This window comes from Orbicella faveolata, unplaced genomic scaffold (assembly GCF_042242905.1).
Source record: "Orbicella faveolata isolate gen_17 unplaced genomic scaffold, um_ofav_v1 contig_25, whole genome shotgun sequence".
Classification (NCBI taxonomy): Eukaryota; Metazoa; Cnidaria; class Anthozoa; order Scleractinia; family Merulinidae; genus Orbicella; species Orbicella faveolata.
The window spans coordinates 9,703,472-9,719,641 of NW_028301553.1; the positions used below are offsets into that span (position 1 = coordinate 9,703,472).

At 39.1% G+C, this 16,170-nt stretch overlaps 1 protein-coding gene across 1 annotated transcript; it reads right to left on the reverse strand.

The window, feature by feature from the left end:
* Positions 1-527: 527 nt before the first annotated feature.
* LOC110045989 (amyloid-beta precursor protein-like) lies at positions 528-10,342 on the reverse strand. Its single transcript, XM_089294476.1, has 9 exons — positions 10,180-10,342; positions 7,460-7,629; positions 7,181-7,284; positions 6,722-7,075; positions 5,827-5,982; positions 5,160-5,394; positions 4,249-4,441; positions 3,057-3,195; positions 528-2,542 (listed from the first exon to the last, which is right to left on the reverse strand). Exons 1-9 carry the CDS (start codon positions 10,228-10,230, stop codon positions 2,235-2,237), a joined length of 1,710 nt encoding a protein of 569 aa, XP_089150602.1. The 5' UTR covers positions 10,231-10,342; the 3' UTR covers positions 528-2,234.
* Between the last annotated feature and the right edge of the window lie 5,828 nt (positions 10,343-16,170).

A 16,170-nucleotide genomic window follows, 5' to 3' on the forward strand; every position in this document is an offset into this window, starting at 1 on the left:
CTAGCCTACAAGACGGAGGAAGCATCTACGCCGCAAAAATGAGATGGCGAAGAAACGGGGTGGTGGAAAATTGTCTCCCACCTAGTCTCCAATTGGATTGTCTTTTCTCTCTGGCTTCGTGCGTTGACCTACCGTCCGGTATACAGTTACTTCAAGTTACGTTGTGTGATGAAAGCCGTAAAACGTACGCCACAAGACCGATAGGTATTACTGGAATTTTTGAACATCGGTGTATGCAAAATCTACAAATTTGTATTTTTGCACGCGAAGTGTTAGCAAGGATACATTACATTTTCCACTCGTAGCTGATAACATGACGAATTTCAGCCCGGGGTCACCCCTCCTTAGAGACAAAGGAAACTTGAACGAATTGCAGTTTTGTCCTGAAAGCCTCAGCAACGTTAGAATACAGATATATCGAACGAGGCCTTCTGAAGTAGCTGTAATCGAGCAGCTCAGGGAACGAACCGTTTATCCAAAAAAAAAAAAAACAGATCTCGTTTCGATGGAGACCCGTCCACACAAAATTAAGGTACTAAAATGCAATCTTTATTAGCCAAATCCCTGTGCTTTACAACTTTCAAGGCCCCTTGGAACGTTTGTTTCTTGGAGTACAGCACGCTGCACAATTTTACAAGTATTAATTTTTATGCTTATAGAAATTAATGATTTATTGTAAGTATTTAAAAGGTCGAAAAACAATCAAAGGTGCTTACAGTTGTAGTATCTGCTATTAGCATAACACGAAGAGACGAGACTACTAGCTGTTTTTTTTTGTAGCTGACGCTGCTGCTGCTGTTTGTTGTTGTTGTTGGTGGTGGTGGTGTTACTGCTGCTGCTACTGCTTCTGCTGCTGCGGCGGCGGCGGCTGTTGATGATGATGACTGATGATAATACGTTTCCGCTCCTGTTGTTGTTGTTGTTGTTGCTGCTGCTGTTGTTGGTTTTAGTGGCTGATCATGCTGCTGCTTCTACGGGTAATGATTTTGATGTTCTAAGTCGTGCTGTCGTTTCTGCTCTTGTTGTTGCTGTTGTTGATACTGCTGCTGTCATTGGTTTTTTGTTGCTGATCATGATGCTGCTTCTACGGGTAATGATTTTGATGTTGTTTTACTCGTGCCGTTGTTTCTGCTGCTGTTGTTATAGTTTGTTGAAGTTGACGATGCTGCTGCTGTTGTTGTCAATGTTCATGCACTTGATGCTGTTGCTGTTGTTGTTGTTGCTGCTGCTCTTGATGTTGTTTATGCTGATGATACGAGTGCCGATGTCGACTGTAGAATACAGCAAATCCGACAGCGTCGATCTCGTTTATGCGCACATTGGCGAGTCAACAACTCTCTCTTCGATAAACAAGGCACCTCTCAGATAGGTCTCTATCGTTCTTCTATAGGTACTCATCTCCCTCTTTACGCAGACACCATACTACGGCTAGCCGTTGGAGCTGGCTCGGGGGCTTGATTTTCACTACTCCGCGTTCGAAACGCGTTCCTAACGCGGGTCACTTTCGCCACGCGGCTGTAAACGGGGCCTACACACTACACAGAAAGCTGGCGCCGCAGCCGTTGACGGGATGAAAGATAACTTACGAATTTTCTCACGGCTTTCTGCCCAATAAATACTGCGGTTACGTTTTCAAAGAAAGCACTGGGTTTAAATATTGCTACATCTATTTTCTTTACACCCCAGACTACAGCTATAAAATCTGCAACCAGACATTAACATGAGAGGGTTTCATTCATCAAATTGCAAAGAACGACTTTGTGTAGCTGACTTCTATGCCGAACATGGAGAAAAGCTGGACGCGCAATCTAACCTTGGCAAAGTGAATCGTATTTAATAATTGTAGTACAGGTGCAGATGCCAGTCAACGTGGAAACCACGGGAACAAGTTTAACGCGCCGATAAGAAAAGACGAGTCCATTATTGCCTGGAAGTCAAGTAGCTCTTTGCTTTTAAAACGAAACCCTATCGTGAAATAGCACTGGAGAAAGATTATGGTTATAAAAAGTTACTTCGCCTTGTAAGTACTAAATACCCTTCACTCGTGCTCTGAAAGGCCCTGCTACATCATCTACCAAAATACATCATATATAAATACAATCAGTGAATCTCGAACGCAGTCAAGTCAAAAATCGGTCATCACTTATCAAAGATGTTAATGAAAACAAGTCTAACACCAGCTACGAGAATTTCGCAAATTCCTTCTAGTAAGCGCAACTGGTAGCCAGTTATGTTCAGTAATCGTAAAACTTGTAAGTGGGATTCTCATAGCCATTCTCCTGCATGTTGACAAGGTGGCTCTTTTCTGATGCACCCTCGGTGTCCGTGTCGACAAGCACCGTCTTGGTGTTGTTGTTAGGGCGCGGCCGGCGCATGGCCATGGCAACCACAATGATGATCATGATGACAAGGGCCCCGCAGCTGAGTCCAATGACGGCAGAGAAAGTGGCCCGTGAGTGGGACTTCCTGAACACCGCTTCCTCGTTCTCAGACACGTCTTCAGGATCATCATCATCGTCCATCTTCCTAGCAGCAAATGCACCTGCAGTAAAGCCAGAACAAGACAGATCACCAAAACAATTTTGTTCACCTTTTTGTTAAAGCTCTGCGAGCAGAAGGGTTAGGTATGTCCACTGTGACCATCCATCCATTCTCTGCAGTCGCTGTCATCATTTGGATCGGTGTTTTCCTAACCATTTTTATTACATTTTTAAGACCAGGTCAAGTGTAAAGTATCCTCCATCCTCGGAGACCCAAGGACAGTTAGTGGGGGCTAGAGAAAGTTAAAGCGGGAGAGGAAAATATTTTCCCGCCGTTTCCGCCGCGGATGAGAGTCATTTAAATGCGTAATCCAGAATGACCTGCTTGACTTAATTAATCTTTACCAAGATATATTGTAAGCGGGTTTTGGAGACTGGGATATGCCATTTTAAGTCTCATAAATCCGCAAATGAATTCCAAGATTTACCCTTCATGACTCTCACATAGTAGCTGGCTGCTGGTTACTAACAGCAGACCTGCTTATGAATTTTTTAGAATTACCGCTATGAACTCACCTGAAGGTTTCAGGTCTTCATCCTCCTTGTCATCTGCAGAGGGTAAACCTGTTGCACCTGTGTTATCTTCTGGTTGACTTGGTGGGTCTGTAGGGTCCTTCGCAGCTGAGCTTTTCTCCACTGTTGGTGCCTCTGTTGGCTGTTCATGAACAAAATAATGAGAATAAGCATACATTTAGGCGCATAGTATAAGCAGTGGGTTATCCCCACAATCCCCCTTTCATGAAATGCGAACACAAAATACCTGCGTACATTTACATGTACATGTAGCTACACTTAAGGACTGAGGGATACATCCAGCTGTCTTAATATTTTAGTGCTTCATACTTTGTGTACAATGTCCCACAAGAGCTGCCATTTTGATGTCTGTTTTACGTCAAGATTTATCTTACACGTATTTGCTATTTAACAATCTGTGGGGTCAGATAACCATGATTATAAATATTGATTAAGAATAACATGCAAACTGTTGTGCAATTTAAGAAATAGAAAACAAGTGCCGTGTTTCTATCGAGTTACAGAAACACGAGTGGAAGTTTGGGAGAACGAGAAATGCCGAGGGAACACGAGCCGCAGGCGAGTGTTTCCACGGCTTTTTCGAGTTTTCCCAAACTTTCTCGAGTGTTTCTATAACTCGATAGAAACACAGAGAACATGTTTTCTATTTCTTTTAGAAAATACCGCGACGAAAAAAAGGAAAACAATTTGTTAGCTTTGATTATCAAAGTGTACATTCTCTTTGCTCGTGCCATCATTACGTCAGCAGCTCGTGCTAGTTCTGTGTTTCCATCGAGTTATAGAAACACGATTTTTAACCAATCAGCACGTATTTTTTTAGGACTGTTTTCTAAATTACATTGTAGCAACTTAATATCCGAATGGAGAGACATTAAAACAATGATTTAGAATAAAACTTTATGACATCAGTTACGCTGCACTAGGAAAATACACCAAATTTTGAGGAAGCAGATCCTATGATACAGTAACGGGAAAAAAGAGTAGTCGAAATAACAAATCCCTTATTTGTGGTTTTAAAGATAATGTTTGCAGAAACGGTTTCTCATTCTCAACGAGTCCCGTTGGGTCTTAGAAACATACATGCGGTGATGCCCTATGAAAAACTCTTTAATAAGACATCTGAAAATATTATCTAATATATAATTAATGAGCTGTACTGAATTTCATTATTTACCAAGGCAGGTGGTTTTGGAATCCAGTCAGGTAAATCAATCTGGAATTGACGAGCGATCTCGGGAAGTTTGTACAGCAGAATCATAGACTCATTGACCAGGTTATTGATGTTCTTGAGGTGGTTTTGCAGGGCCTCTCTTGATTCTTCGGCCTTCTCTGGGTGGTGCTTCTGCATGTACTCAAAGTAGCGTAAGCTGAAATGTCACAACAGTCATCACTTAGTACAAACGATTCCAAATAAATTACTGAGCTTGTGAAACAAGAAATTAAGTGTAAGAATCTCGAACAGGAACTGTCGATCTACACATGTATAATTAACAACATGATGTACCCTGGGTGCAAAAAAATTAACTTGCTGGTACACAGTAAAATTGTTGTGTTTTTATTCTAGTGTATTTGTAACCATGTAATGGAATTATTTACAAAGACTTTGTTTCATGTAATCAATTAGTGTTACCCTTGTTTAAATGTACATGTACCACCACTCTTTGTGAAAACAAATTGTCTGAAGACCTGATCTAACTACACGAAGCTGGACACAGAATATTAAGATTGCCTGGCCTCTCAACTGCTTGCACAAAAAAAAAAAGATTCCTTGTCTACCCTAAATAGGAAAAATTGCCTGTGTTCTTCTCCAGTTTTTTAGAAATATATGTATATAGTTTTTTTTTTCAGTGAATTTCACCCTTTGCATCTCAAGAGCCAGGAGGCTCTTTCAGTGGTAAATTTAATTCTTATTAAGTGCCCAAGTTATAAACATCTTTTATTTTATTTTCACAAGGCATATTACCAGTCTGACTGCTGTATCTTATTTATGACACTCATTCAAACAGAGAAAGTAAATGTACTTACAATGCCACAATGACAAATCGTCTTCAATGAATATCTTTTTATGTGTAATCACCAACTTACTTATGCAAGCGATCCTGAGTGCATGTTCTTACAAAGCGCTGCTCTGCTTCCAGAATCTTGTTACCATCTCTGGGCACCTCCTGCAGGGCAACAACAAAGTCACGCAATGCTTGATTCTTCTTGTCATTCAGGTCAATCTGCATACACTGATGATGTTCCTCTTTCAGTCGGGCACGTTCCAGCTTGGCCTGCTCATCATATGTGTTCAGTGACTTCTTGAAGTTCTCAAGTTCTTCTGCAAGTAAACAATAAGAGAAATAGAGTAAGGGTGTCCCATTATGGGAGGTTCAACTGCAGAGCCTAGTGTCTTAACTTTGCTATTCATAAATTATTCGGAATTAGATTTTTATGAAACTTTTTTTGCTATTGGATTCCCATGCAAACACTGCAAATGTAATTTCTGATGCGTGTTGCCTACCCATCAAGATGTCTTTAGGGAGGAGCACAGGTTGAGGATTTTCTTTATTCTCAACTTAGTGTGCTTGTCAATATTACAGCATTACAATGCGAACTCAAGTCACAGTACTTATCATTAAATCTCTAATAGCAATTAACAACTATTAAGGGACTTGTAAACCACACTGCAAGAAAAGAAATGACTTTTTCTAAAACATAAAACAAAAACAAGGATGAAAACAAATTAAGATAGCAAGAAAGAAAAGCTCACCAGATATTGAACTAGCTGCCTGATCTTCATCACTAGCTTTCAGCAGCTTGTAGCGCTTCTCAGCCTGCTCCCAGTGTTCAATCAGTGTCTTAACTTTCCCACGATGAGTGTTCTCCAGTTTGTCACGGAGATCATGATACTTCTTTCTGTCACAGCCTACAGAAGTCAACAAGACATTAATAAATGAAAGAACTCTCAAGTCAAACTGTGACCAGCATGTACATTGTGCATGCCACGGTGATCAAGACTAACAGTAGATGTAATAGTTGTAAATATCAGATTTGGCTTGTACGTGTACATTTTGTATTTCGACCAGCCTCTTTGGCTTGCGAAAAATAGCAATACAATTTTATGATACTTGATGAAAATCAGGCTCAGCACACATTTTCATGAAGCTCTCATTTGCATCATCAAAAATTATCTAAAAGTTGAACAAACTGGAAAATACAAAAGTCTATGACTCAAAATCAAAATTAATTCAGTTTAACCTCTCTTATGACAGAAAGAGGTTATAAATCAAGAACTTGTTAGCTGTAGCGAGACATTTAAAATAAAACAACTACCAGATTTTCCACAAGTCTTGTCTTGAGATTATAAGATATGACCAGTGGTTACTTCATTTTGGCTAGTAGAATCTGACATGTCACTAACCAGCTCTGTTGCACAATGTTGAAACCTGTCCTAGATTATACATACCTGCCATAAAGGTTAAAATTAAAGATAACTACCTGTACACCTGCCGTATGTGTTTGAAAGCTTGCCATGCAAGTTACAGAACTACAGTATCTAGTGAAAACATTTATTTATCAGTCCTGCAGAGTATTTATTGCAGCAGTCTAGAACAAAACATGTTATTCATCCTTGAACAAGCTCTAAAACAATAAAAGAAACATACCAACAGAACTTCCTTCCACATGCTTTGCAAACTTGCTAATCTCCACCTTCAAGTGCTCTAAGACACTCATTGGTTCAGAAGTACTTGCAGCTTCTGAAACAGGGACAATCTTGACAGCATCAGTGGCATTCTCACTGGCATCATTAGGGCAGCAAACAAACTCCACGCCAGTGAATGTTCCCACACCACATGGAATTAGGACACCATAGTCCTTCAGGACCATGCCCTCATTGTTACACTTCTTCGAGGCTCGTTCATGCCACTGGTCGTGAGTTTGGCAATCAGTGTTGAAATGCATGTGCTCAAAGCGACATCTTGGAGGCACCAACAAGGCATCAGACTCAAAATTGCCCACTGGTGAAAAAGCATAGTACAACATCAATCAATGACACACATTGTCATTTGAAAGGCCAAGCATTTTGCAAATTTGGTTGAACAATTTGCCTGTAAGCAACTCACCAAGACAGCGATATGGAGTAACCAAACTATTGTCCACCAAAACGCGATTGTTGGCTTCAACAACATTCCTGACATCCTTTGAAGGGTAGATAGCTTTACAGTACCTATTAAAAAAGAGAATTTTGAAATCAAATCCATTTCCAATTTCACTCAAACATGCCACTTAATTCCTCAAAAAAATAAATAAATAAATAAATAAATAAACAATAATAAAAATAGCAATAATAATGATGATGATGATGATGATGATGATGATGATGTCAAATCCACAGTTCTTACTCCAAGATTTTAGTCTTGTCAGTAGTACAAAGCCTGGTGGAATTTTTGTCTGCAATCCAGTCTCCAGTGTTGACATCGACATGCCGTGTCACTTTATCACAACTGATAGCTACTTGGGGATCGTAATCCAGGTCATCATTGAGGTTAGATTCCACAAGAGCACTACCAACCTGTAACAAAGCCAAGCCAAATATATTAAATGCTGCTCAAAAAGAAGGGCATTCCAGCCTCTTTGTGGATTGGTTAAAAACAAACTGATTCAGCCTTGGCTTAATTTCCGTGCCAGTTACTGCATGTAGTTTCTAGCTTCAAATCTAACCAAAAAGCTCCTTCAAATTTTAATCAACCTTTCCAATGGAAACTGATTGTGCATGCATCCGTACCAGACATACACTCAGGACTTTCAATAAAAGGCTAGAATTGCTCAAAGAGGAAAAATATGTTTGTAAAAGGAGAGAAAAACAAAACTCTTTTCTTCACTATCTGAACCTGGTCAATATTAAGAAATTAATGTGTCCAGACTCTCTAAAATTTGAAAAAGAACTCAGAGAAGTCTTTGGCTTGCTTTAAGAAACACTATTTTGAGATAAAAGTTACAGTTTGTTATTAAAACTACATGCACGACTTCTGGTGCAATATTCATGTATGTATGATTAGCTAGAGAGAATACTTAAAAGTTTACAAATTGCAGATTGAAGAAGTCTCTGGTTTGCAACATTCTCAAGATAAATAAATAGTAAATGTGACTTGCTGATGCTCTCAGAATTGTGGAAAGATCTTACAGCAAGATCCCAAATATCAGCATTCACAATAGCAGACACCCAACTACTGTTATGCAAATTTTGCAAACTAGACTGCTACTGCAGCTGAAATGAAAACTGTGCCAAACAAACTTTCATAGACTTTCCTACATGTACATATATACATGCTACATTGAAAAGAAAGTTTGTGAAAAACACAAATAATTAAAAGGGATGGAACTCAGATCAATAATTTATTACAGCCCAAAACAAAATAACACCAGGGGATGTTGAGGGCATTGCAGAGTAATACTGCACCCTAAAAATACAATAGTAATAATTATTATTGCTGTTTGGATTGTAGCAAGATTTTCCTCATTCAGTTTCTATCAATAGCTTCACACCTCATATTCGCACCTATGACTTTAAAGAGTTAATTAACTGGACACAGTCTTAAAATTAAGAATGAACTTTAAACGTTAATAATAAAACATGCTGTAAACATACTTTAGCCTATAACGATGAAGTTTGCATGCATAAACACCGCAGGACTCAATTCTCTAAATACATCCAACTGGCGAACACATTAAACTGATCTCAAATATTCAGACAAAATAATGAAGAAGCATAAAATTAATGCCAACAAAAACCTGAACCACACAGTATTCATGAATAAACCAGCCAATGTTTGTTACACAAGACAACATGTTAGCTAGGTGATTTATGATTTTCCAACATATCTATTATTGGATGTATATGTATGGACTGCAAGACTCCAGAATAACTGTAAAAAGGAACAAAATCAATATCACCTGATATATGATCAATCTAAAGTGAAAGAAACTATGACAGACATACAATCCTGTTTGATATGTAATGCCTTTAGTTTTAAAAAGCCGAAAAATTATGTATTCATTTTTATTTTGACAACTCAATGTCAAGTTCTACATGAAACTGGTACATGGAAATGCATACAAACTACTCAATTTACTTCGTCGGAAGATATTATATATTGTATACAGGACTGAATTGGAAAATGATTTGGGTAAAATATATTTGTGGGTATCGTTTTTAACTGCATACTTGTAACAAAAAAAAAAAATTAGAAAAGTCTTGTTCAACATCTAACTGTACATCTTCAGTCTATACTATCAAAAATGTTTTGTCTTGAATTTCATTTGAAGTTCTAAACCAACTAAGCCTTAGATGCTACTGGGTTTTATTATTTTTCACCAGGCAATATTACTGATTCGATATAAGACTAAAAATGCGCGCTTTTTGAAGGCGATGTTTGAAAATGGTGTAGAAGTGTAATACGATACACGACATACGGCCGACTGAATGTAAACACAATTAGCTTAGGACGAGCACAAATTTTTCGCTCCCAATCAAAGACTTTCAATTCAATCTCTGCGCCCGCATGTAGCTATTTACAAACTAGTCAGGTTATATTTCAGCAATGTGTATTTAGCTTGATATTAACAGTATCCTACAACTTTCGATACTGCACTGGAGAGGACAAACATGCGTAAGTTATCAGCTCATAAAGTTGATTCAAAAATCCTCTTTTCTCAAAAAGGAATTCAAAAACTTGACATCGCTTAGAACATTCACCGTTCGTCCCTCAAAGTGACCTTGGTTGGAAGAACATTACGCACTGACTGAAGCGAAGGGAAGGTACCGAGCGATTTATATTTGCCTCGGGCAGCAAAGGAAAACGGGAACATTAAAGCTTGATATAGACTAAAAAATACAGCCTAAATTTAGCTTTGAAACGGGCTAAATTGTTCGAATAACAATCCCCGACTCTTAAATAACGCTTTTCATGGAACTATTTGTCCCGTTTCGAGCGACAAACGCCAAAGCGACGTTTCTTTGCGATAATCACCCAAATCTCGTTTTTCTATTACAACTGTTTGCGTCAGCGTTTTGTGGCCCCTAAATTCGATGCGAACGAAATATTAACTCAAAAATACTCACCCGTAGGAAGGCTATAAACACAAAAATCGTTTCCAGAAAACTCCACTTCATCTCGGAGTCGTAATGTACTTCAAAACCTCAGTTAAAATCGAAAACAAAACTCAAAATGGCTGATAAACCTTTCTGAACCACAGAACATGCACGGACTGCGAAATAGATGTGGTCACGTGATATGCAAATAAGGGTATATTTGCATGACAATAGTTCGCGGTGATCTGATTGGTTGCTGGGAGAGATATTTGGCGTTGTTGGCGGTTTTTGCTGCGGTTTCTTTGTGGCTGCCCAAATACGCCGCCAGATATATTGCATCCTAAATGCTAATTTATTCATGTATTCAGAACTCTACTTCCAATTTGGCGCTGTCGTCACTGACGGCTTTATAAATTGCTTTATTCTCTACAAATATTGCTCGTGTGCAGGAAGTGGGCTCTTTTGTGACGCGCCTTACCTCCTCCAGTCTGCGCAAAGAAATTTAACTAAAGAAGAAGACATTAGGACTTATTTTACATCTATGACATCCTTGTGTCACAGAGAACTTGAAGTAATAAAAATAATAATTAATAAAATTACAACAAGCGACATTTTTTTTGCAGAAAAGAGAGTTAACCGGAACAGGTTGTCCTAGCGCGAAAAAATTAACATATCTTCTGACAACTCAGAAAGACAGGAAATGTCTAACATTTGGGGGATTGCCACTCAACCTAGGGGCTCTTGAAATTCAAATTGAACCGAAGACTAAAAATATCAATATGTGCCTTTTTAGTCTCAGCATTTACGGCATGCCTTAATCTATCGGTTCCGTAAGAACTGAAGAAGAATATTGTAACTAGAACTCGTGGTTCATCATCTTAATGCAGTTTCAGTCGATTTACCATAAACGTTTTCATGATAAGCCCAAGGTATATATTTACGACCAGAAAGTCGGCTTAATTTCAGGTTTATGGCCCAGTTTTGGTAGCGGACTTCTATTTTAGCAGCTGCGGCTGCAACAGTGAGACATTGTAGCTGCACAGACTGCATAGCTTTGCGCGCGGTAACTTAAGGTAAAGCCGTCAGCATACGAGCCAAGTGGCCCACCAGGCCGGAGCTTATCCCGGTTTCTGTAGCATGAAGCGACTAGGAGTATTTCTACTCCCCCCTGGTTGGGATGCTAGTCCATCGCAGGGTTACCCCCAGCATTAAGTTCGCCGGTACCCATTTAAACACCTGGGTGGAGAGAGGCACTGTGAGAGTAAAGTGTCTTGTTTAAGAACACAACACAATGTCCCCGGCCAGGGCTCGAACCCGGACCGCTCGATCCGGAAACGAGCGCACTAACCATGAGGCCACCGCGCGGTAAACCTTTTAGAATTAACGCTAGAATGCGACGCGCAAAACAGCTCAAACTATGCGCTTCAAACTTTTCTAAACTTACTATGATGTCGGATATTACGAACAACAGCAGCAGACCAAATTATCGTTTTAGGCTTATTTCTCACGTATGATAAGCAAACGCAAGGGTACAGTACACGTGCTACTGTGTTAACATAAACACAAATGCAAATACGCACCTGGGTACAGTACCTGTTGAAACTGGTGCTTACGTATGCGTGGGAAGACAGGAATCCAGCGTTTGTATGAGACCGCTGACAAAAGGGTTCCTGAACGCCCCCGAGATTGTAAGGGGATGACCAAAAATTAAAGTGGAATGGGCTGGAAAGCTCCCCTCGAAAGGGGTACCGTAACATTTAATGCTTGAGGAGTGTACTTGTAGAAAAGGGTACCATGATATGGCTTAACCAAACTGAGTATAGAAAAAGGCAAGGGAAACAAAATATTTTGAACAGACACATCTACATGTATAACGGCAAATTCTCCCTTAGTGTTTTAACTCACACAGGCTACTCAATACAGTGAAACCTGTATTAAGGGGACACCCTTGGGAACCTCACTAGCGTCCGCTTAATACAGGGTGTCCGCTCTAAACAGGTTCTAGCATATTGTGCAATCATAGTTAATTATTAAGCCTTTTGTAACCAGCGTAACACAGTGTACGATCAAAGGCTGAACATAGCACAATGTTCAGTCAGTCACTGCATCAATCTGGAATAATTTATTCAGCTTTGAAACGATATCACTGAACAATGTTAAAGGAGTCTGAGCTGAGCTTTTAGAAGCAGAAAACCCTTGAAGCGTCCGCTTATTGCAGATTTTGTGCAACAATGGCTTAATATTGTTGTCTGCGTCCTGTTAACAGAGGTGTCCGCTGAATCCCGGTTTATTTTACAGTAAATGTAGGAGGAAAATTTTGGGATTCAAGCTGGTGTCCACTCAATATGGGGTCCGCTTAATGCAAGTTTCACTGTAGAAAAAAAATGTCAAGGGTTTAGAAAAGGGATCACAAACAAGTCAGGAAACCAATCCCGATCCGGCAGAAAGAGGAGATGAGGAGTGACGTCAAAGAAAACAGGGACGATTGTGTATAGTTGACAAACGGCCCAAGTGAGTTGAAGAGTCTTGAGATAGGAGCAGGGTTAATAAGTTGGTGTTGACTCCTGTCTCGAAACTCTTTTACTCTATGGCAACGACAAGCATATCATCCATTTGGAACTCATTATACGGTAACCGCTACTCCATAAAAATTTTTAAGGAAAACGACCAATTTTTTAAGTTTGCAAGACATGTTTCGACAGAGCTTCTGTCATCTTCAGTTGAATGAATGATTACAAAGCAAGTTGAATAATAAGTAGGCAAAAATGCTAATTAAGACAAATAGTAACAACAGAACGTGAAGAGGTGTAAGTTAAAAGGATAATTTTAGATTTACATGGTGTAATTGCTGATTGAGGGAAGGTAGTTCTTTTTGAAAAAGAACTACCTTCCCTCAATCAGCAATTACACCATGTAAATCTAAAATTATCCTTTTAACTTACACCTTTTCACGTTCTGTTGTTACTATTTGTCTTAATTAGCATTTTTGCCTACTTATTATTCAACTTGCTTTGTAATCATTCATTCAACTGAAGATGACAGAAGCTCTGTCGAAACATGTCTTGCAAACTTAAAAAATTGGTCGTTTTCCTTAAAATCTTTACATGTCTGCTGCTATCTAGACCTTTTACTCCATAAAAGTAATGTACGCGAAGCACACCTCAGTTGACAAAGGCAAAACACTAGACCCCAGCCCCACCTCGTTGTGTTTTGGCTTGCTCTTATCTGGGGGGAATTACGAAATCCAATATAAAAAAGACGGGGGTACTCGTCGGAAATTTTGAAAAGAACCCCTAAGAGGTGCCAACAAAATCTTGTTTTATGGGCGTGAACCCCTAAGAGAAGAAAAAAAAAAGAACCCCTAAGAGGTACCAACAAGATCCTGTTTTGTGGGCGTGGCTCGAATTTTTTTTCGCCCCTAAAACCGGATACCAATTCTTGCCTAACAAATTATCTCCTGTCATATATTTTCGGCTCAATACCCTAAAAGGCACCCGCAAAAGCTCCAGCTGTGGACCTTTTGAGGCTAGCACCCTAAGGGCCGATTTACACAGAACGACTTTGTCGTAACAGACAGGCTTACGACAGGCTTACGACAGGCCTTATTTAGACTTGGTAGTAGTAGGCCTGGGTCTACATCAGCTGTACAGTTGCTTATTTTAAACCTACTTATCAAATAAACGTATGTATGTATATATGTTATATATGTATGTAGGCCTACGACATGACTAAGGACCATTTACACGCGCACGACATTTTCACTTACAAAATTAAATATGCAAAAGTTTGCACACGGTAAACAGATATTTTAGCTGTCCTGCGCTTTGAAAACTCTTTCTAACAAGATATTTTTCGCTTTAATCCGTTGTGCACTTTTCGACAAACGACTTCATGTGAATCAGTCAACAACAACTTCACCTGCGAACAGGCTCCCGGTGAGCCCGAACGCTTTGCTCTCCGAATTCTTCTTCGCCGGGAGCCTGTGCGCAGGCTAACAACAACTTCGTTCGCCATTTTGACGCCAGAAAACTTCATCCTCGTTCCCTAGTACTCAGTGGAAATTTTTCACAAAATAGGTCATTTTTTATCGATTTCGGCTACGATTGTCGCAGCGTTTTAAAACATGGTTTAAAATCCTACGACAGTTTTTTTGACGTAGCAGTCGTAAGCGAATTGTAGGTTTGATTTACACGAAACAATTCATGTCGTAGACCTGTCGTAAGCTTGTCGCATGCGACAAGTAAATCGGCCTTAAGGGGTACCAAAACCGCCCGAGTACGACGAACAACCCCGTCATTTTTATATGGGAATCTTCCCCAAGGTTCCTATCCCCTGCGATTGATATTTTATAAGGCCGGCGAGGGCTAACATGAAGGTTTTAACGCAGTCAAAAATCTCTCTGCTCAATGATCCCGCATATCTACGTTTTGGACTGTTTTGTGAATTTTTTAGTGATTTTTAGGTATATTTGGGGATAAATAGTTTTTCTCAAAGGATTAGTAAAATTTATGGAAATAGAAAATTTTGAAGATTTGTTGTTTTAAAATTAGAATTTGAAGTTAAAAATTGGTAGACGTACACCAAACAGTTGTCCACCAACCTGGGGTTCCCTTTCGGGGGCGTTCAACTGTCTGGGGTGCTCCAAAACGTTTTATTATTATTATTATGATGATGATGATGATGATGATGATGATGATGATGATGATGATGATGATAGTATTAGTATTAGTTGTAGTAACCATGATATCATGATTGGATACGGAAACATGTTTTACAGGTTTAACAGACATCAAATTATGTAAATATTATAGCATTTTGTAAAGCTTAGCTCTAGTTTTTGTCACAATAAATTAAAAAAAAAAATTATTATTATTATTATTATTATCTTATTTTTTTTAAATCTTTCTTTAAACTCCCCAAAAATTTCACTTAAGTTCATGTTAATCCTCCCACCCCTTAGGTGCGATATCGACGAAGTCAAGACAAAGTAGAGGGTTGTAGACCGAGACGGCAATAATAAACGGTCTTAACTAGCTAGCTGGCCGTGATATTGAGGTATGGCTCCAACCTAATTTGCATAACATTTGAAATCAATCATAACTTGGCGTCAATTTACTGAACAACTGTCAAATAACAATGATGGCATATAGGTATAAGACCTGGCAACCTTAACTAATATTTGGCTTAAAGTGTATATGAATATGAACGCTAGAATACGACTCTACGAAGCAGCTCTTCTGTAATCAATGAGTTTTAAACTTTTCTAAACATGTTTCAGACCTGAAATAACAATTTTAAATTTTACAACCATATTTCTGCAGAAACTTCTGCCGTCTTCAGTGCAAATATTACAAATGACGCAAATTGAAAGGGATATTAATAATAGAAGAAAAAAGTGGGTCCGTTTGGTCTTTCAAAACTGAAGCTGGGACAACACATGGCCAGTGCCACCATGTCGTCAGATAGCTTAGTTAAGTTAGTGTTTCAACATCTACACAAGTTGCACCAGTAAATTCTTGCTCCGTCATATCACAGTCGCCGCTAGTTTGAAAATAGTGCTGGTGGCGGACTGGGTTCGATAATTCTTGCGCCGCTCTGATTGGTTTCCTGTTATGTTGTTATGTCGACGTAGTTCACACTTTTTTTAACAGAAAAATAACATCATAACGACATACACATAATGACATAAGGAAAAAAAAAATCAGTATTATCCTTATGTCGTTATGTTCTTGCTGTAATGCTGTTAAAGCCTTGCATTGCCGGTGGTTTCACACTAGCGACATAACGACACAAACGACGACATAACGACATAATCAGCTTATGTCGGTAATGTGAACATCGACATCAAGGCATGAGGTTCAAGGGTCAAAAGAAGATTTAATCAGTGGCGGATCTACATTGTAGGTCTCTATGTCGTTACGTGTGGCAAGTGTGAAGTGTATGCTATTGATTACGTAGACAAAATGAAAAAAGCGCGTGGACTTTGTTCACTTGGTTCACATGGTTCGCTTGATACATTTA